This window comes from Ctenopharyngodon idella, chromosome 18, assembly GCF_019924925.1.
Source record: "Ctenopharyngodon idella isolate HZGC_01 chromosome 18, HZGC01, whole genome shotgun sequence".
Classification (NCBI taxonomy): domain Eukaryota; kingdom Metazoa; phylum Chordata; class Actinopteri; order Cypriniformes; family Xenocyprididae; genus Ctenopharyngodon; species Ctenopharyngodon idella.
Genome location: NC_067237.1, coordinates 20,117,715 through 20,139,882, shown reverse-complemented (window position 1 = coordinate 20,139,882; position 22,168 = coordinate 20,117,715). Strand labels below are relative to the sequence as shown.

Here is a 22,168-nt window from a genome sequence, read left to right as displayed (position 1 = left end):
CACATGCAACAAGGTGCCAGGAATATGGTACTGCCAACACCTGTCGTTTCTGAAGAAGGTAATGTCGCTAATAGCAGCTCTGCTTCTAATAGACTGCATCTGCAGCACACACGCCCACACACACAAACGTGTGGATGTGTTCGACACTCGAGAACAGAAGACTACATATGTCATCCCCACTTACTTCAGGAGTTCATTATGAAACTGCTCCTAGGTGGGTGCTGTATTTTGCCTCTTTCTCTTATCATTTTGGAAGGTCCATATGGGTCAACGAGCACAACTGGTTCATGTTTCTGGTTGCAATTAACCTTCAATTTGACTTCCAGTGAGTATTTTGGATTGTTGATTTAAAGTGGAAATAATTCAGATTATATACAGTATATATCAAAGCAACTAAATTCAAGTTCAGTGGGATTTGTGACGTCACATGGGCAAATACATTTGCATATGACTGCCTCTAGAGCAAGACATCAACAAATAGACATCATCATCACACCATAGGCCCCGCCCACTGCCGTTCAGTCGCTGAACAGCTGAAACTTGCCAACAGCAGATGTGAGCGCCGTGTCGCATCAAAAGCAAATAGAACCCATTATAATCAATGATGCTGTCTACACTGGATACAGTATACAGATGCGCGTTCAATATATAGATGCGAGTGCAGTTTCTACTCCACACACTTGAGTCTGCCGACAACAGGACAAATGGAAGAGCGAAAGAAAATTCATCTTGAGGCATTCAGTTTAAACAGCTTGTTTGTGTCTCTGTGCGGACTTCAGAAAGATCCCAGCATCTGGAACAAGTAGATTGTTTAATTTAAAGGCACAATATGTAAAGTTTCCCCGCAAGAGGTCGCTTATTCAAAACTAAGGCATAGCTTGATGCTGCCTTGATTTCGTGGAATTATGGGAAGTGTTGTCTTTGCTTCTACAACCGGTGGAAAAGAATCGGGACGGGACTCAAGCAGAAATCATGTTCATGGATGAGATTATTAACATTACTGTAGTATGAAGCAGAGCAGGAGCGATTGCTAATGAGAGACGAGCACAACACACGGCTCAAGAGCAGCGGAACTTTTATTATGCCGTAGTCGCCGCTTCCGCTTCTTCCGATCAAGCGTATATGGAATAAAGCAGTGCTGTTTTATCTTATTAAATACATTTGTGTGTTGAAAGTTGTTATAATGTTACTCTGCATTCACTCAGCAGCTACTATGAGACACTTGTTGCACACTGCAGTAATCTAGATCCATATTAGGCATGGTAAAACATGGTACTCGTGGTAAATCAAGAAAATGAGATTTAAACAAAAAGACTAAACGTGTTGAGCTATATAACATGATTAGTTTTCTGTCAATGAATGTATCCAAACAGTTGCTCACCTGTCTAATAAAACACATAATATATTAAAGCATCTTTGGTGTTTCCATGGTTTCTACAAAATATAACCGGAAACCGATGGTAACGCGGGTATGATGTCATTGATAGGCGACATATGGACACAGTCCGTGTCCTTGTTAAAATTGCTTATTTCTCTGGATTTAAACATTCTTGGAAACATTTGGGATAATATAAGTACACAAGTCAACAAAATGTATAACATTGTTCTAGTGAGTTTTGGATATTTTAATCCAAAAATTATACATATTGTGCCTTTAATGGCATCCCGGATCGATTGTTTGTCCGGAAAATGTTGTTTTGTAAACGAGGCACAGTGTGATGGAGAGTTCGCAAAGAAACTTTTGTTGAAAGATGAAGTAGTCAGCTGTATTGGATCTGACAGCAGCTGTATCACAAATGTAAAGTAAATGATTTCATAATGCTTTGTCTGTAAATGATAGTTTTATAAGGATAACATTTTCAAAACACTAACTCGTGTGCAATAGCAAGTGGGCGTTGATACTGTTGCAGTGACGTTAGCCAATCAGAACAGTGGCAGTTTACTGACAAGCTTTAAAGGAGCTGCCCCTTAAAAATGGATAATTTCAGACAGAGGGTCAGAATGAAGGTTGCAAAAAACTTTATTAAAGGTGCAATGTGTAAAATTTGGGAGGATCTATTGACAGAAATGCAATATAATATACATAACTATGTTTTCAGTGGTGTATAAAGACCTTACATAATGAACCGTTATGTTTTTATTACCTTAGAATGAGCCATTTCTATCTCAAACACCGCGGGGCCTCCCCGATGTCAAGTCGCCATTATGTGCCGGCATTTTTCTACAGCAGCCCTAAACGGACAAACACTCTACAGAGCGCGTTTCATCATTATGTTCTTCTTCTTCTAAATCGTTTGTGTTTTTAGAGGCAGCTTGCATCGTCACTACGTTGAATACGCAGGAAGAAGTAGTAGTAGTAGTAGTAGTAGTAGTAGTAGTCATCTGGTTTATTAGAAGCAGAGACCGTTCTTTGTTAGAAGTAAGAAGAAACCTCATTGCTTGACTGGCTAACATACTCTCTGCTGTCTCAGACGCTGACATCTTTGACTTGTGTCGGCCAGACGGCCACCGTAGCTTCTCTGTTTTGCTTAAAAAGGGAGGGGTGAGCTGCCGTTGGTTGCAGTTCGCAACCTCACCACTAGATGCCGCTAAAATCTATGCACTACACCTTTAACATTGTGAACCTGAAGGAACATATTAAAATAATAAAATAATCCATGTCATGGCCCCTTTAACTCTGGAGCCGCAGATGTCCCACATGTGTGGTCCCAAACTATGTGGTCTGTGATGTGAAAAACAGCAGACAGGAAAAAATCCACATAAAGTCCAATTAAGGCTTTTGAGATCCATCCAAATATAGTGTGTCACTGGTAAAACATCTACTGTAATATAATGAAATACAAATCGTCTCATAGCAGATTTAAAAAAATATATATATTTCTTTGTTTTTAGGCATAAACAGTATTGTTGTATGTTGTCAAGATTCTGCTGTGAATGTTTTTAAGAATCAAATTGGATAAAAGTCACAATGCTGTAGGGCGCACGGCGCAATTACGCAGGAAAGATGAATACCATGTTTCTGCGAAAGCGCCACATGTTATTAGTCAATGTTGTTGAGATTATTTGACTTCTTGTACATTTGTACATTATTTTTCCAATCCATCAAATTCACATAATCATGAGACGATTTACTTGGCCGTTATGCTTTTTGTCGGTTTGATCAATGCTCTTAATGTGAGAATTAAAGATGTTTTATTGTGGATTACACATATTGCAATCATCTATTCCAAAGCAACATCCTCCCGTTTCATGGCTCCCTCCCATTTTCAACTGGTTCATTCAAAGGGCACCCGTGCCGAGTGTCTTCATGCAAGAATTTTCCTCATTTCAACCAATTCTGACAATCCAGGGCTCTGGGCACTTTCCGTTTCTCTCTCTCTCTCTCTCTCTCTCTCTCTCTCTCTCTCTCTCTCTCTCTCTCTGTCTTACGTCCCTTCCCCCACATCCCTGACCAGTCTTTCATCCTTCTCTGAACAGTGTGAAAGGTCTTCTATCCATTACCTGCACTTTCATTTGAGGCTGTGCTAAAAGTGAAATGACAGATGTTGAGGGTAGAGGTTTATTTTGGGGAAGAGCAGAGGTGGCCAAAATTAGGGAAAATATTTTGCCAGCCTTCTGCCTCAAATGCCGGCTAAACATGAAGAATGATGCCACAAGTGCAGGGTTTATTTTTAAGCTGATTATTTTTGTGTGAACGAATTTGAGATTAAAAACAAAGAGCCTTCAATAAAGACAAATGCTTTGGGAAGCCATTATCTTATGGCCCGTTACAATACACAAAATTACCTAGAAGTGAAATTTTGCGAAAGATTGGGCCACACGTTTTCTATGTACTCTAAGGTTATGGCTCAACATGGATAATAGCTGTGTGTTTGAACATAATTATGTACGTTATAGTAGTCAATTCACAGATGATTTTACACAGAATGAGAAATACGACCCAAAAGGCTGTTTGTTAGTGTAGAAGTTGGCTCATGTTGTCGTATTGCATTGACCGAATAAGGACCCCGGTGGAGACGGGATGAATATTTTAAGGTATATGTTTTTCTTTGGTCTGAACTATAATGTACAGTTAGAAGTGCTGAGGTTATGTGGTGGTTAAACTGAAGCGGGAGCCTTCACTGTGTGATCGGTATACATTATTAAAATCCCCAGGTCAGAGCAAACTCACATTCTGTCAGATGAAGAAGGAAGCCAGTGATGCCTGCGACTCTGGTTTGAACTCTCACAGAGGGTACAAACCATTACAGGTTCAATAGTTCTCGTCTTAGTGTCCTCCATCGTCAATTTATCTCTTGCGTTGGTATGTTACAAGCAGCCTTTAAACTGCGGCGAGTTCGCCTGAACTCTGTGTGAATTAGTGCATTCAAAATGAAGGAGAAGTCACCTCGCCATGCATAATTCTCTATGTTTCATTATTAATCACCTTAACAAACACGAAGGGTTGAAACTGAGCACATTACCCTGCTCTTAGGAGTTTATATTTCTTATTCATAAACTCAATCTAAAATTCAAACTTTACCACTGGAATGCATCTAATGCCCAAACACATATATTTGATACGTAAGGCAGAGATGAAGCCGTTTTCAACTAAAAACGGAAAAGTTTTTATGCGTTTTGGCCATTCATTTACATGACAATGACGTTTTGGGGGCCTGAAAACGCAAACTTTTGAAAATGGGTTTCAAAGTGCAAGTTTTCGAAAACGATACCGTTATTGTCTCGGTGTAACTACAAAATGTGAATTTGTGAAAACGGTGACATAATGCGCATGCGTATTACATATTTAGTCTATATTTTTCTCTACAAAGTGACATCGGCAACTGTTGTGTGCACAATTTACTTTTTTCTCCGTAGTGTACAGACGACAACGTTGTAAAAAACAATCCACACTCACACAGATCAGCAAAAACAATTAAAAATGAGGTATTATGCTGCCAGGCCAGTAGATGGCGATGTGCGCACGGTTTACTATTTCTTTCCCTCGATTTGCTAAATCGTGCGTATGATTTAGCAAATCGAGAGAACGAATTAGTAAATCGTGCACACAATTTATAAATCAAGGGAACGAATTAGTAAATCGTGCTCACGGTTTAGCCTATTTTTTACTATTAATTTTACTATAGTATTTTTTACTATTTTTTTCATGCATGTCATGTGTAGTACACGAAAAACGCAAAGGAAAAACTTTTCCGTTTTTAGTACATACTTTTCGTGTAAACGTGCCCTTATTCACCCTCATGTCATTCCAAACCTGTATGAGTGTTTTTCTTCTGTGGAACACAAAAGAAGATACTTAATAATGTTTCAGTATTTTTGTCCATACAGTGTAAGTCAATGGGGTCCAGAGTTGTTTGGACCTCAGCGTTCTTCAAAATATCTTTAAAATCTCTTCTAATATCTTCAAACTTTATTATAACGGACCTTATATGAAGTGTGACCATTTCAGCAAATGTAAATAATGTCAGTCTTTTTTGTGTACAGAACGATATGACATAAATTATTTTGTTTGTTTTTTACACCAATGTCTTCCAGCTACAGTATATCATAACATGCACTTGGACACAGTAAAATACATGGTAGTTTAATCTTCCTTTATACTGGATGTACGGTATCTCACAGAAGTGAGTACACCCCTCACATTTTTTAAATATTTTATTATATCTTTTCATGTGACAACACTGAAGAAATGACACTTTGCTACAATGTAAAGTAGTGAGTGTACAGCTTGTATAACAGTGTAAATTTGCTGTCCCCTCAAAATAACTCAACACACAGCCATTAATGTCTAAACCGCTGGCCACAAAAGTGGATACACTCCTAAGTAAAAATGTCCAAATTGGGCCCAATTAGCCATTTTCTCTCCCCGGTGTCATGTGACTCGTTTAGTGTTACAAGGTCTCAGGTGTGAATGGGGAGCAGGTGTGTTAAATTTGGTGTTATTGCTCTCACTCTCTTATACTGGTCACTGGAAGTTCAACATGGCACCTCATGGCAAAGAACTCTCTGAGGATCTGAAAAAAAGAATTTTTGCTGTACATAAAGATGGCGTAGGCTATAAGAAGATTGCCAAGACACTGAAACTGAGCTGCAGCACGGAGGCCAAGACCATACAGCGGTTTAACAGGACAGGTTCCACTCAGAACAGGCCTCGCCATCGTCGACCAAAGAAGTTGAGTGCACATGCTCAGCGTCATATACAGAGGTTGTATTTGGGAAATAGACATATGAGTGCTGCCAGCATTGCTACAGAGGTTGAAGGGGTGGGGGGTCAGCCTGTCAGTGCTCAGCCATACGCCGCACACTGCATCAAATTGGTCTGCATGGCTGTCTTCCCAGAAGGAAGCCTCTTCTAAAGATGATGCACAAGAAAGCCCGCAAACAGTTTGCTGAAGACAAGCAGACTAAGGACATGGATTACTGGAACCATGTCCTGTGGTCTGATGAGACCAAAATAAACTTATTTGTTTCAGATGGCATCAGGCATGTGTGGCGGCAACCAGGTGAGGAGTACAAAGACAAGTGTGTCTTGCAGTCAAGCATGGTGGTGGGAGTGTCATGGTCTGGGGCTGCATGAGTGCTGCCAGCACTGGGGAGCTACAGTTCATTGAGGGAGCTATGAATGCCAACATGTACTGTGACATACTGAAGCATGATCCCCTCCCTTCAGAGACTGGGCTGCAGGGCAGTATTCCAACATGATAACGACCCCAAACACACCTCCAAGACGACCACTGCCTTGCTAAAGAAGCTGAGGGTACCTAAACCCTATTGAGCATCTGTGGGGCATCCTCAAACAGAAGGTGGAGGAGCGCAGGGTCTCTAACATCCACCAGCTCCGTGATGTCGTCATGGAGGAGTGGAAGAGGACTCCAGTGGCAACCTGTGAAACTCTGGTGAACTCCATGCCCAAGAGGGTTAAGGCAGTGCTGGAAAATAATGGTGGCCACACAAAATATTGGCACTTTGGGCCCAATTTGGACATTTTCACTTAGGGGTGTACTCACTTTTGTGGCCAGCAGTTTAGACATTAATGGCTGTGTGTTGAGTTACTTTGAGGGGACAGCAAATTTACACTGTTATACAAGCTGTACACTCACTACTTTACATTGTAGCAAAGTATCATTTCTTCAGTGCTGTCACATGAAAAGATATAATAAAATATTTACAAAAATGTAAGGGGTGTACTCACTTCTGTGAGATACTGTACATCTTAGCACACTGCCTGTCAGTATACCTTTAGTGCAAGCAAGATCAGTGTCACATCAGAGCTTTAAACCTATTGAGAATCACTATTTTAAACAGAGCATTTACTTCAGGGCATGAACTTTGCAATCTAAAGAAACACTTTGGCAGTGTGCTGTAAAAGCAGAAGGAATCCCCACAGGAAAGAGGAAAGAGGAAGTGAGGGCATGTAGCGTATTAAAAGCATGCTCTTAGTGCACTGGCAACCCAGCGCAGCACACAACATTAACTTGGGAAGTTAATGTTCATGATATCATTTTTGTATGCAGTGCGGGTCATTGCACATTTTAATGGCAGACAGACTTAGATATCATTGGAAATGACATTTTTCCTCTCTCTGCTGTCATCCATGTTTAATTCACCTCTGCCTTGCCTTGTGCTACCAAGTCACCCTACTTGTTCAGATTTTTATTTTGAAGCTAAGACAGATAAGTCTCCATAAACTGTCTTGATTTGTGATCTGCTTTAAAATTACTTATAAATAATTCACAATTATTTACTTAACTTCATGTTGTTTTGAACCCTTTTTTCTGTAGAACACACAAAAATGTTTTTCATTTTCACACCTTTTACAAGCAATGTTATTTGAACATGTTAGTTAAAAAAAAGCACTAGCTATAAAATACCCATAAAGCAGTCCAGACAACTTCTACACTATTTCCCAAGTTTATTCACTCCACCAACAGATCTCAAATCAAATATGGCACTTGTGACACAGGTTGGACATTAGTAACGTCAAACAATGAAGGGGACCTATAATTCCCCCTTTACAAGATGTAATATAAGTCTCTGGTGTCCCCAGAATGTGTCAGTGAAGTATTATAGCTTGTCAAATTTGCCCCTATTTGGGTGTGAGCAAAAACATGCCCTTTTTGTTTGTGTCCTTTTAAATGCAAATGAGCTGCTGCTCCTGCGGTTTTCCAAAAGAGGGTGGAGCTTTAACAGCTCGCGCTTCGGTTGCTCAACAACAACAAACTTGAAGAATCTCATGCAGCCGAAATGACGATTTTCAGTAACGGTGTTCAGCCTTACATTGTTCAAACCGGAGTCGGACACTGATGGAGAGACTCAGGAAGAAGTTACAACTTTTAGAATGCAACTGGACGTTTCTGAATGGTTAGTGGATAAATTTATGTAGTTGCTGTGGAGTTGATTAAACTCATCGACTAGCATGTGCCGACATGTTAAACTTTTGTGCAAATCCAGTGTTGAACTGACCCTCGTTTGTGAAGCAGTTCAGCGTAAAATGGCAGCGTGCTATTTTTTTTTAATATGGAAGAATGCGGTTTTACAGATGCTTGAAATGTGGCTTTCAAATTAAAGATTGGTAACAACACTATACTACAACAACTCTTGGCCTCACCCCAGGGGCAGGGTTTATGTAAATTTTGGGGTTTGTGATGTCACCAACCTGGGAAGAAGCTCGTCGTAGTCAAAGAATATACACTGACAAGAAGCGAAACTCAATAGAACGTTCTATTGCAACACTGGCGCCCAGCAGCAGCCCTGCGTTTCCGCCATTTTGGGGTGAAAGCGACTCTGCAGTCCACTAGTTTCTATGGCAATATCAGCTGCTTTGTTAAAAAAAAATGTACATTAAAGCTAAAATCCAACCTGAATGATGACAACACAGAATAAAATACTATCGCTAGTGATCATCAAATCCTTTTAACAGTTTATTTTACAGACTTTGTGTTTAAGTCTTCCACTTTTTTCACAAAACCTTTGCTCTCTAGAAACCCAGTCAGTTTGGGTTAAAATTTTTTGAAGTTCAAGTATTAGCATTATAAACACTGAATTAATACCAACATATGAAATGAAATTAAGGACATGCATCAGGAAAATTGGGAATGTTGTACAATATAACAGAATATAACAGCTTGATAGAAACTGTTTTTGCAGTGTTGTCTTATATTAATGTCCGTTAAAGCAAGACTATGTAAAAAAAAAAAAAAACACAGCCACTGTGTCCCAAAGTGGCAATTATGGGATAACAGACACAGCAATGAATCATGTTCTATAAGCTATATAAGATTTGTAGCGTGATCCAGGGGATTAAAACGTATTTTAGACCTAGTGGAGTAATTTACTATTACTATATTACTCCACTAGGTCTGCCTATAGGTATACGTTTTAATCCCCTAGATCACGCTACAAACATGATGATCTTAACTTTATTAATTATTAATTTATTAATTTACTATTAATAGTAAATATGTAAAGTGACATAAAATGGAAATACTCAATAAAGTAGGCTAACTACGTTACCTCAGATGTGTAATGGTTGGATTCCACAACTGATCACATAAAACATATATAGGTTAAGACAATACAACATTTACTGTAGGTGTCATAAAATTTACTGAGTTTGAGAAATTTTCTATTGCGTTTCTGATTTGGCTGAGAGATTTGCCGATTTTGGGTGCGTAAGGTGTGATGGATTCTATAGAGTACCTCAGGGATGACGTGTTTTTGTAGGCAAAACCCGAAAGCGAGTTAGCATTTTAGGACTTCCGGTTCCATCGCCCTAAAGTCTATGGTTTTTTTGAATGGGTTTTTGCTAAATCGCTGAAATAAGGTCTGTGGTTAACAAAGCCTCTAAATATTTTCACGTTTTGATCTATGACATAAACACACCAGTTATAACCCGCTTGTGATTTTTTAAAACCTTTATTGTGTCTTAAAAACAGTGGTTGCTAACAAATTGCTAAAAGGGACTACTTCCTTTAGCGGGGACTTTAGACGTCATCATGACAAACAGGACATTTGGACAGCATTTCTCATGAAAAAAATGGATAAGTATTCATACACAGTGCAGATCATAATCAGCGAGCATGTTTTTAAATAAAGTTGTTTTTTAAATAAAGTTTGAGGAAGCTTGGTAATGGTGACGTTGACCATGGTGTGCTGTAGTCCGTTTATAGCCTGCTGTTAGCTTTTTATATCTGACGACTTTATTTAGGCTTCATAATGTATAAATGTTGTGTTAACTTGTAAAGATTATCTTGATAGACAAAACGTGTAAGTGTCAAACCTTTGTTAAACACAGAGCTTATTTTTTTTGCGATTTTCCAAAAGTCTATGGGAAAAATGCATAGGCTTTCGATCGAAGGAACATGCTAACTTCCGGGTTGGCCTACAAAAACACGTCATCCCTGAGGTACTCTATTGTCCATTTGGCATTTTCACCCCAAAATGGCTGCAGCGCTACCAAAGCGCCTCCTCGTGGCCGTTACCCAAAAAGCATCAGAGTTTCACCTCTTGGGTTCTATACTCTTTGTTGTAGTCCCTACCGTTTGTTGTAGTCCTTAAAAAGCGATTTCTGTAAAAGAAAATATCTCCCTTCACATTGAACTTTGAGCGTTGTAACTTTGCAGATGTTGTTTATGCTCAAACAGCAACATTACACACTAACTAAAGTAAAAAATAAATAAATAAATAAAGTTGTATTATCATGTGGACTACTTTTATCATTCAAAAATTTGGGATCGGTAAGATTTTTAAATATATTTTTTAAAGTCTATAATATAAGTCCATTATATAAGGTATGGAAAACTTTTTCCAGTACAACTTTCTTTCTTTTTCTTTTTTTCTTTTTTTTTTAGTTTTAGTATACCAAAGTTTGGGGGTCAGTGTGATTTTTAAATGTTTTTGACAGAAGTCTCTTATTCCCACCAAGACTGCATTTTTTTTTTTTTTTTGGATGAAAAATACAGTAAAAACAGTCATATTGTGAAATATTATTACAATTTAGAATAACTGTTTTATAAAAAATAAAAATAATAATAAAAAAAAAATTTGATTTATTACTGTGATTGCAAAGCTGAATTTTTAGCATCATTACTCCACAAATCATTCTAATATGCTGATTTGCTGCTCAAGAAACATTTCAAACAATTCTAAATGTCTTTATTGTTACTTTTGATCAATTTAATGCATCTATGCTGAATAAAAGTTTTTTTTTTTTTAAATGAACAGTAGTATATGGTGCTTTTTTGTAGCCAGGTAATCAATTTAGACTTTAATTTTATGGAACTATCCCTTTAATTGACAAATGTGCACCAGTAGTACACTTTCTTTAGTACACATGTAGGCTCCTCTATGCTACATAGTGCTTTTATAAAAGCTAGCATTATATTTTTGCATGGTAAGGGGCTGTCAAAAGGGGCTAAAATACAAGTGACGAAAAAGTAGAACAGCAGACATAGAACGAAACCTGGAGAGCGAGACGGTAAGAAACATGCCATACTCTACAACTCCAAATCCTCTGAATCAGATGCAATGTCAACTCACATAAACATAATAAAATCAGCACACAACAAACAAAATATTGCTATGCTCATGTGATATGGTAATGTGCATGCCTAAAAAAATCTACAAATCAAAGCGGGCATTTGTAATTCTTATAACACGACAGAAGCGCTCGCCCTTGTCTCGGAGTAGGACGCAGCTGAGGATGCCCGGCTTCCAGTGTCCTCAGCCTGGTGAACAGTCAGGGCGAGGTTATATAGCGCCGCTAAACCCTCAGAGCCTGAGTAGCGGGTCAACGTCAATCAGTTTAATATCAGCTGACACACTGGTGAGGGTGGTGACAGGGCAAGGTTATGTGTCACCCAACGCTCCGAGCTACCGCGGAGTCCAGTATAGCCTGTGAACCTACCTCTAGGGTAAAGAGACCGTCCAACTGGGGCTCCATGGGTGCCGTGAGGCCAAATGCGACTTTGCAATCGCTTGCGGCGCATCCTCTGGACGGCTGGAGTCAGTGGATAACTTCCCCATGACCCTAAGGACGCCCATCCCGCCGACAGCTCTGCTCCACATGTTCAGCGGGGACCAAATGCAAAGAGTTTAATTTGACAAAGAGAGCATGATCTTCAGAACTCTCATTCTAGCCCTTAACCCATTGAATGGTTTCTATGTCAACACCATTAACCTTGGGCCTTGAAGTACACTTGTCAATCAAATTCGCTTATGATGGCACACGCACCTTTCTCGAGGGAACGGGTGGCTGTTTGTGGGATTATGGGTTCTGACATTAAAGACTCGAGGTTTGAAGTCTGGAACAGACGGATAGATAGACGAACGGACGGACGGCAGAACCTTCATCCCGGCTGAAAGTGTTTAGTCTGTCGTAAGGCCTTTAATCTTCCTTTGGATATCATGTGATGGATCGTGCGGAGGGGCCTCCTCAGAGTTACGAATCACATTCACCTGGGTAGCTGACATTTAATCAATAAACTCCTGACCTGTTGCCATAACCTAGAGCCACGAGGATTAATTTTGTTTCCCCACACTGCCTCCGCTGACCCCCCGCAGACATAACGACTGGCCTCACGCTGATCGGCAAATCACCTGTGCCAGAAACACGGACACAGACATGCGGCGAGTGTAAACAAACAACAGTTTTCCCTCATAAATACATACGATTTTCTTTAATAGTGTTTCTTTAATCGGCTGAAGTCTATTTTTGAAGTTGTGTAGGTCTAGTAAAACGAGGTTTATGGAGATTTAGTCATGCAAAATAAGGATGATACATATAGGGACTAGTATTTGGATCAAATGTATACACACATCAATATCTGCAATATGTATAGCATAAAATAATGGATTTGTTTTTTGTTTTGATTTTTTATCTTTAAACTCTCTGTTTATAGTATGTTGGAAAAATAGCTTTTAAATTCAAAGGACTATGCTGCCACCTAGAGGTGGAAACAGATTAGATGAAAATGTAAGAAAATAGGTACTCAAACACATCATAAATGAAATAATATAAGCTGATCATTAATATAAAATATATTAAATAAAGTTGTTTCATAATGGTTTGTTAACAATTACAATTATTTATGTATATGAATTTATGTATTTATTTAATTGCCTTGAATCAGTGACAAATTAAACCAATTTAAAAATCAATAGGAATGCAATTGCTAAGCATCTACTTGATGTAAATCATACTTATGGTAAGCAATGGCAACTATTAATGCATAATATTTATATATAATATATGTACTTATTCTAACATAAATAATTAAAAAATTAAATTAAATGACAAATAATAGTACTTACATTATAATAAAATATATTTAGCATTGTATATATATATATATAGTAAATATATGTATATATATATATATATATATATATATATATATATGTGTGTGTGTATGTGTGTGTGTATATATATATATATATATATATATATATATATATATATATATAATGTATACACACACGTGTGTAGTTATGTAGGTATATACACATATAGATAAATAATAGATATAGTATATATACGTACATATAGATATGTAATATATATATATATATATATATATATATATATATCATGATTCTGTTCTGTTCTCCGCAAATTATTCATTGTTACATTGCATCTGACCTTCCTCTCTCTCTGCGTCTCTCTCCATCTTTTTGTTCTCTCTCTGTCAGTTTGACATGCTGCTCAGTGGCCCAGAAACACAGCATGTTATGCCACTCTGTTGCACCGTGTTCAGAGTTGCACCCTGCATCTGAATGTGATGTAAATGATATGATGTGCTGCTCTGTGCTAATTTTTGTTTTGTCACATTGGCTCCTGCTCCCCCTTCAGGGAGGTTTTTGCATTGGACGAAGATGTTATCAAGATGATAAAAAAAAAAAAAGTGTCCAGGCAGCTGCTATCTGTTGCTTTAAATCAGTGACGAATTCAATCAAATTGGAATGCAATTGCTAAGCATCTGTTTGACATAAAACTAACTAATGGTAAGCAAATGTTTTTCGGGTCAGAAGGAAGTGTTGGAATTCTCACAGCACGTTTATGTAAAAATAGGTCAGCTGTAGTTAAGTGCTGTGCTTACGGTTTATTTGCAGTACCATATGGGGTCAGCTGAAGGTCAGGTGATTGCTCATTTTGGAAGGGCATTTAGTTGTAAGTGGATGGGAAAATACATACGATATACTAGTATATATAAAATAATTTTACTTATTTTTAAAAGCTTAAGTGGCTCACATAAGCTATATATAAATCATGGGGTCAGTTAAATGTCAACAGTTCATAGGAGTGGAAAGCAAGTAAAATATGCAAAGCTTCAATTAGCTCAGGCTCCACTGCAGCCGTGCCTCCATTAGCACGATACACTTCAAAACACATGCTAAACATACATGCTAACATATAGAAATGGGCAAGAAAATTTGGTGACAGTTTGCTTTTGCCAAGAAACGAAGGTCAATAAACTCCGTGGAGATGAACAATACAGATATGATGGATGTTTCAGGGCGTGAAATTGGAGACTAGCACTGACCCAGATAACAGCTTGTATGCTCATCAGATCATGTCGTCTGTGTAATCTGTCACTGAGAATGCACATATGCCCAGTTCTTGGAAGGATTGCAGTGGGAAGGTTAACTCTACTGTGGTGCATGGATGGTATATTCACTTGTCATTGACTTTCAGCAGTGAGCAGTTATATAATTACCAAAAGAACTGAAAAAATGAAAAATTTCACATTTCATTAAATGGGATAGCAAGTATGACTTAAACTAAGTACTGTTGATCCTATGAGACTGTTGATGGAACTGCATGATTTTTTATTTTCATTTTCTAAAAGTAAGAACGACTTAATATCTTGTTAAAATACATTTCCTGAGAATTCTTATGCTCACCTCTTTGATAACCTCTGATCATCTGAAGTTTTGCTTTGACTGTTTACATTGCTGCTATGATCTTTGACCTTTTCATTATAATGTTGTCTGGTAAGGCACAGTAAGTAGGGGGGGGGGAGTAGCATCGAAGACTGGAGTAGCATCGTTACTCCAGTCTTCAGTGTCACATGATCCTTCAGAAATCATTCGAAAATGCTGATTTGGTGCTCAAGAATAATTTCTTATTATTTTCAATAATGAAAAAAAGTTGTGCTGCTTAATACTTTTTTTTGTTTCGGTCATAGCACAGTTCTGAACAGTTGTACACAGGAAAAAAACGAAATTTTATCGAATAACACTCAAAAAACAATGATGTCACAACCGAAACTTCACCACGTTTCGGTCATGACTGTTTCAGTAGTGACAATTTTAGATACTTTTGAGCGTAGCTCAAAGATGCTAATCAGCACATGGTTAGCTAGCACAGTTCTGAACAGTTGTACACATAAAAACACATATTTATGGCATAACACCCAAAAAAGTTTGTTTAAATGCAGAAAAAAAGGTGTTTGGTAGTGACGTTTCTTAAAGTTACACACAGATTTTTAGACTTTTGAACACATTTAACTCAAAATGATGGTACCTATCTACTATGAAAGAGAGGCTATGAGAGGGAGGGACACAAGAATATTTCCTGATCAAAAATGTAGGGGTGTTGTTAAAATAAGTCTCATCCAATGGACTAAAACATACACTGTTTCGGTATTGACATGAAAATCCGGGACACATTTTTTTTACATAAAGTTTCAAGACATAAAAATAAAATATAAAATATATATTAGTCTAAAATATGTAAGTTTAAAATATATTTTTAAAAAACAACAATGAAAAAATTTGCAAAAATTATTTTCACAAGTTAAAATTTAGGGGTTAGGGTTTGGGACAGCCACCTCTCAATTGAAAGTACCCAATAAATTATGATTTTATATATATTAAGCTTGCTGATATTTTAAATACTGTTGAGGGATTCAATAGATAATAGAAGGATCTTAGTAAACATCTAAAATTTGAGTACTTAAATGCTTTTTAAATGTGTTTTTGCACCAATTCTGTAGAATGGCCCACATATATTGAGTATATATATATATACCCACAACAGCAGAGAGCATATATATGCTCCAACAAAACCTACTAGTCAAGCTTAGAGAGGACTGATAAATATCTCAGGGCTCCCTACATCAGTCTCCAGATGTGGATCAACTACAGCAGGCTCATGTCCTCCATCATAAACCTCTGAGCCTGAGCGTTGACCTGTGCTTTAGCAGGAGTGACTAAGGCGACCTGAAGCACATCAGAAGCACCTCAATAGCACTGCGTGTTCTGACACAGTCCTGCCATAGTAATTGACTCCTGGACCAGGGCGGACAAGTTCCTCTGATGCTGACAAAGAATATTCTGAAAAAGGAGGTGAATGAGGGACATGGACCTTTGGCAAATAGAGGTTTAAAACGCATTACTGTGAACCATCCTTTAGCAAAATTGGTTTGAAACTACTGAAGATATTTGGCGCCATCTCGAGGTCAAACCGAGAATTGCTGCCTGATTGAAAGGATTCATGTCATTCCAAACCTGTATGACTTTCTTTCTTCTGTGGAACATAAAAGATATTTTGAGATATATCTCCATACAGTGGAAGTCAATGGTAACCAAAGTGATTCTTTCTTCAAAATGTCTTCTTTTGGGTTCTGCAGAATAAAGTTTAAAAAATAAAGAAATAATACATGCATTACTGATAAAAAAAAAAGTGACAGTAAAGACATTTACAGTGTTCCAAAATATTTCTATTTCAAATCATTGCTGTACTTTTGAACTTTCTAGCTATTCATCAAAGAAAGAGGCCTGTATAACCCTAGTGGTAACATTTGTTGATAAAATGGCATAAAATATGCATACTCGTAAGTGATAGGTACCAGTGTATCACAACTAGACTACACTTACAGGTCTCACCTTCTGAGAATTACTACATCCTGTCGTGACACGTAAGAGACTCCGTGTTCTCAACCACACTTAACATTGAGAGAAACTTTGTAGTCATGAGAAACCATTAGTCAATCCAGGTAATCTACCATGTCACTTTAGCATACCATTATAAATGTTAAACGCCTGACACCAGATTTTGATTTCGAAACAAAGATGTCTTATATTATCTGCAAAAAGTATCGCTCACGTAACCACTTATGTAATAGACAGCGTAGAGAACTCGCCTTGTTCAACGAGCTGATTGGCTGGAGGACCTGTCAATCAACACTTGATCCCTAGATAGCACTATCAAACTCGGTTGCGGTATGAAGTTTCTAAAATGACACTTTGGGATATATTTGTCGGCACAATGTTGCTGTTTTCGTCTAGAAAGGTGAGAGTTGTTCAGATTCACATCAATAACTGGGAAAATTATGGAAAAGCAGACTTTAATTTCGAAGTTGAAACCATAAAATTAACTGAACGTTACGACTAGTGTCGGCTACTGTAACCTTTATAAGTGTTTACTGTACACATACTCCATTTTTTTCATTCTTAACAAATGTAAGATATGTTTTGTTGATTTTTTTTTTTTTGCGTTGTGTTCTGTGAAATTTGAGGGGGAAAACTTTTCAGACAATGTTATTACATGTAACGGTGTGTGCTGATCCGCTGTTTTTGCTGTTGCAGTCAGATAATAATCAGCTCAACTCTGATTTGCCTGAAGTACAAGTAGTATCAATAGCAGATGTATAACGTTATTTATTAACAATGATACAATGTTTTGTGATGATTACATCCTGCAGTTTGTTTCTCACTTTAGTTTCTCTGTTTCTAACTTTATGTTAGAAACTTTTTATTAAAATATAATTGATCTCTTCCTGCTATGTTGAACTGACTGCAGATTAAACTGCTGTTTCTCTGCAATGATTATTCAAATAAAAAGTTGGTGCTTGGTTCTTCAACTATAGGCACTTTTGGTCCTGTAGAAAATAAATTTAATCTTAATCTTAACAACACATGTATCACACCCTAAATAGGTTAGTTACTATCAATTTCTAACGGTGTATATACATGGAACACAGAAGATTTATTTTATTTTATTTTTTACAGTCATGACAATTTCCCACAATGTCATGTCAAATAATTTGTTGTGTTTAATAGCATTTTGTATTGAAAATAACAGTGATGGAAATTACATTTTAAACATTAATAAAATGCAACTTCTAATTTTATAGTGTTATTAAATTTTATGTATCCTAAATACACAATAAAATAATATTTTCACAGTCACACCTTTTCATAATATGACAAAATTACTGCTTGATTGGAAATGGTGTGCAATAATAGTATTCTGTTTACAAGTGATGTTCACTTTTTTGGGTTGAGGTTATGGGACAAGGGTATAAAGTAAAATATAAAAATATAATTAAAATATAATTCATGAAGGTATGGAAAATGTTTCCAATAAAATTTTAATGTGACCTTCATTTCATATAAAAAAAAAAAGCCATAAAGAGCTGATTTGGTACTCAAGAAACATTTTTTTTAATGATTATCAATGTTAAAAACCTATTTTTGTGGACACCACAATACATTTTTTCATGTCGTTTTAACATTGTAAATCTCTTTACTGTAACTTTTGATCATTTTAATGCATCCTTGCTTAATAAAGTGTTAATTTCTTTCAAAAAAATAAATAAATAAATAAATGTAAGGCCATATTTATTCTTTTAGGAATTTGTCTAGTTGCAGTGATGAGGCGTGGAGATCCTCTCCCTCGAGCCTTTCAGGCTCCAGTGGATGTACATGCCAGTGCGGATGGCCAAGTGTACATGTTCAGACACAGACAAGAGGAACCGGAAGCGTCATCTGAGGATGAGGAATTCAACGTCATGGAGCTCCGGCCACGGAGCCGAGAGTCATCCTCACGGGAGAGAGAAAGAGTGGGAGAAATGCTTTTGCTAGAACGTGACATTTCCCATGAGGACAATCTCAACAAACTGGCCCTTCAGTATGGATGCAAGGTATCTAGTTCGATTGTGTAGGTCCTTCTCGTGTTCATTAACATTTATATTGTGCAGAATTGTGTATGTTGCATGATTTAGGCTCTTAAAGGATTAGTTCACTTCAGAATTAAAATTTCCTGATAATTTACTCACCCCCATGCCATCCAAGATGTTTATGTTTTTCTTTCTTCAGTCGAAAAGAAATAAAGGTTTTTGAGGAAAACATTCCAGGATTGGACTTCACTGGGGTACAACGGGTTAAATGTCCAAATTGTTTCAATGCAGTTTCAAAGGGCTCTACACAATCCCAGCTGAGGAATAAGGTTCTTATCTAGCGAAACGATCAGTCATTTTCTAAAAAAAAAAAAAAAGATATACCTTTTAACTACAAATGCTCGTCTTGCACTGCTCTGCGATGCGCCACGCATTACATAATCACGTTGGAAAGGTCACGCGTGACGTAGGCAGAAGTACTGTGGTAGGGTGAAAAACTCCATCTCATTTTCTCCTCCAACTTCAAAATCGTCCGACATCGTTGTTTTACCTTTTTTTTGTAAAGGCCGTTTGACTTAGTCCTTGCATGTTCGCTTTGTAGACACTGGATCGGTACTTCCGCCTACGTCACGTGTGACCTTTCCAACATGATTACTAATGCGTGGCGCATCGCAGAGCAGTGCAAGACGAGCATTTGTAGTTAAAACTATACATTTTTTTTTTTTTTTTTTTAGAAAATGACCAATAGTTTCACTAGATAAGACCCTTATTCCTCGGCTGGGATCGTGTAGAGCCCTTTGAAGCTGCATTGAAACTGCAATTTGCATTGAAACCCGTTGAACCCCAGTGAAGTCCACTATATGGAGAAAAATCCTGGAATGTTTTCCTCAAAAACCTTAATTTCTTTTCGACTAAAGAAAGAAAGACATAAACATCTTGAATGACATGGGAGTGAGTAAATTATCAGGAAATTTTAATTCTGAAGTGAACTAATCCTTTAAAAAATAATCATTCTCTATGGTTTCAGGTGGCTGACATAAAAAGAGTGAACAACCTTTTTCAAGAGCAGGACATGTATGCACTGAAGTCCATCAAAATCCCTGTAAAGAAGCATAGTCTGCTAACCGAGGCCAACTCTGAGCTCAGGAACCCCCAGCAAAGATGGTCCCATGATGCAGCATCATCAAACAGCACTGAAGCGAGCGTCTCAGGAAGACCTCAGGTGCAGGAGTACACCAATTACCTTAAAGAGGTGGACAGTGACATTGAGCGTCTGATCCAAAGCACAGACCCCTCAGAAGAGGTATTTTCTGGTGATTCCAGGGTATCCAGACGATGGGGATGGAGAAGCCAGCGCTTGCGCAGCTATGGTGCGGACTGGGGGATCCAGTGGTGGAACGCTGTAGTTGCCATGTTACTCATTGGCATTGTCCTACCAATATTCTATGTGGTATATTTTAAAACTCAAGAGAGTGGTGAATCTGTAGTGACAATGGAGTGGTCAACATATCTGTGCCTACCTCAAACAATACAGGGGTGAGCGTCAGCTCAGTGAACCCTGGGAACATAATGGGAAACCACCTTGAGAAAAAGCAAGTATAACAATGGAAAATATTGATTTGTATGTGTGTGTATAGCCTTTGAGATTTGGTTTGATGCCTATAATTTTCTTTGGTACTTTGCAGATAAACTTAGTATTACAAGTTGACTACGTTTACAAGTCTTTGTAGACACAAATATTATGGTAGATTGACCACCCATAATAAAAAAGGTAAGTTTTAGGTTCAAAAGACTAATAACGCAAACTATCCCAATTTCTTTTGCCTGAAAAAAAGAGCAAACAGCACATTATTCAAAATTTGTGTTCCACAGAAACAAGTTTGGAGCGACAAGAGGGTGAGCAAATGATGACACAAGTTTTCATTTTAGGTGAACTATCCCTTTAATTTCGTTTGCATGAAGGTACATTTAAAGAGACAATTTACAGATGAGATTACAAACTGAGTGTTAGTCTGCTTGCACTTTACTTGAAACTGTTGTTATTGGTTTCATGGGTGCTTTTATTTAAATGAATTATGAAATTGTTATAACGGTTTTCTTTGTGGAGAAAGAAAAGAAAAAAAAATTCAAAAGTCATTATGAAACATATCTTAGCTTTTCTCATAAAATTGATCACACTGTTGTGTTCCTGTCTTTGTATATCAGTGCTTGATGAAATGATTGCAATGAAGGAAAAGCAAAAAAGGTTGATTATTATACAAAATTTGGTCAAATGTTTTGTGGTTTTATACCTGTGTGACTGAATGGTATCTTGTGCTAACTCAAATTTGTATCTGTTTCTTTGTTTTAATATTTCCAGAACACTATTGCCAAATTGTTTTTCTTTTTTCATATGGAAAGGCACTATAGTGCCAGCAGTGCCAAAGAATGGATGTGTATTAAATAACTATTTGTTCAGTCATTAGAAGTGCAATAAAACCAAGAACTAAGCTCATGGGCAGATGGACACATTTTGACCTTTGAATTGCGACATTAAAACTTTTGAATCGGAGTAGGCCTACTGATTTTCTTACGGATGTGTATTGAATGGGGATGGCCAGTGGACGAGTGAATTATAAATGTTCAAATAAAACAAAGAGGGAAAAGTTTTGTATTGGATTAATGGTCTGAGAGCTTAAGGTAAAGTATGCTATAGCCTACATATGGTTAAATAGGGGAAAATGAGTTTTCAAATGGCATCTGTAATTTAGCTGTGGAGCTCCTCTGTCATTTACCAATAAGAAAACAATTTGAAATGTTCCTCATGACCCTCCGAGTAATGTTTGGCCTAAAGTTGCTTAGAGTCAGGATTGTAAACAGAGGAAAACATGAACTGAACAGGCCCATGAATTTTTCGGTAGACTTTACAGTAAGGTTCATTAGTTAACATTAGTTAATTACATTAGTTAACATGAACTAATAATGAACTGCACTTCTACAGCATTTATTAATCATTGTTAATGTTAATTTCAACATTTACTAATTATTAAAATCAAGAGTTTTATTTAACATTAGTTAATGCACTGTGAAGTAACAAACTATGGACAGCTGTATTTTTATTAACTAATGTTAACAAAGATTAACAAATACAGTAATGTATTGCTCATGGTTAGTTCATGTTAGTTAAAACATTAACTAATGTTAACAAATGAACCTTATTGTAAAGTGTTAACCATTTTTCTCTCCAATTGTGTCGCGAAAAGCAGCCTATAGGCCTAATGTTTCAA

General features: G+C 37.3%; 1 protein-coding gene across 1 annotated transcript; it reads left to right on the top strand.

The window, feature by feature from the left end:
* The first annotated feature begins 17,149 nt into the window (after positions 1 to 17,149).
* lysmd4 (LysM, putative peptidoglycan-binding, domain containing 4) lies at positions 17,150 to 21,453 on the top strand. Its single transcript, XM_051871126.1, is given in 5 exon segments — positions 17,150 to 17,293; positions 18,637 to 18,926; positions 19,930 to 20,386; positions 20,389 to 20,494; positions 20,588 to 21,453. Coding segments are annotated over 4 exon segments (837 nt in total). The 5' UTR covers positions 17,150 to 17,293; positions 18,637 to 18,656; the 3' UTR covers positions 20,592 to 21,453.
* The last annotated feature ends 715 nt before the right edge of the window (positions 21,454 to 22,168 follow it).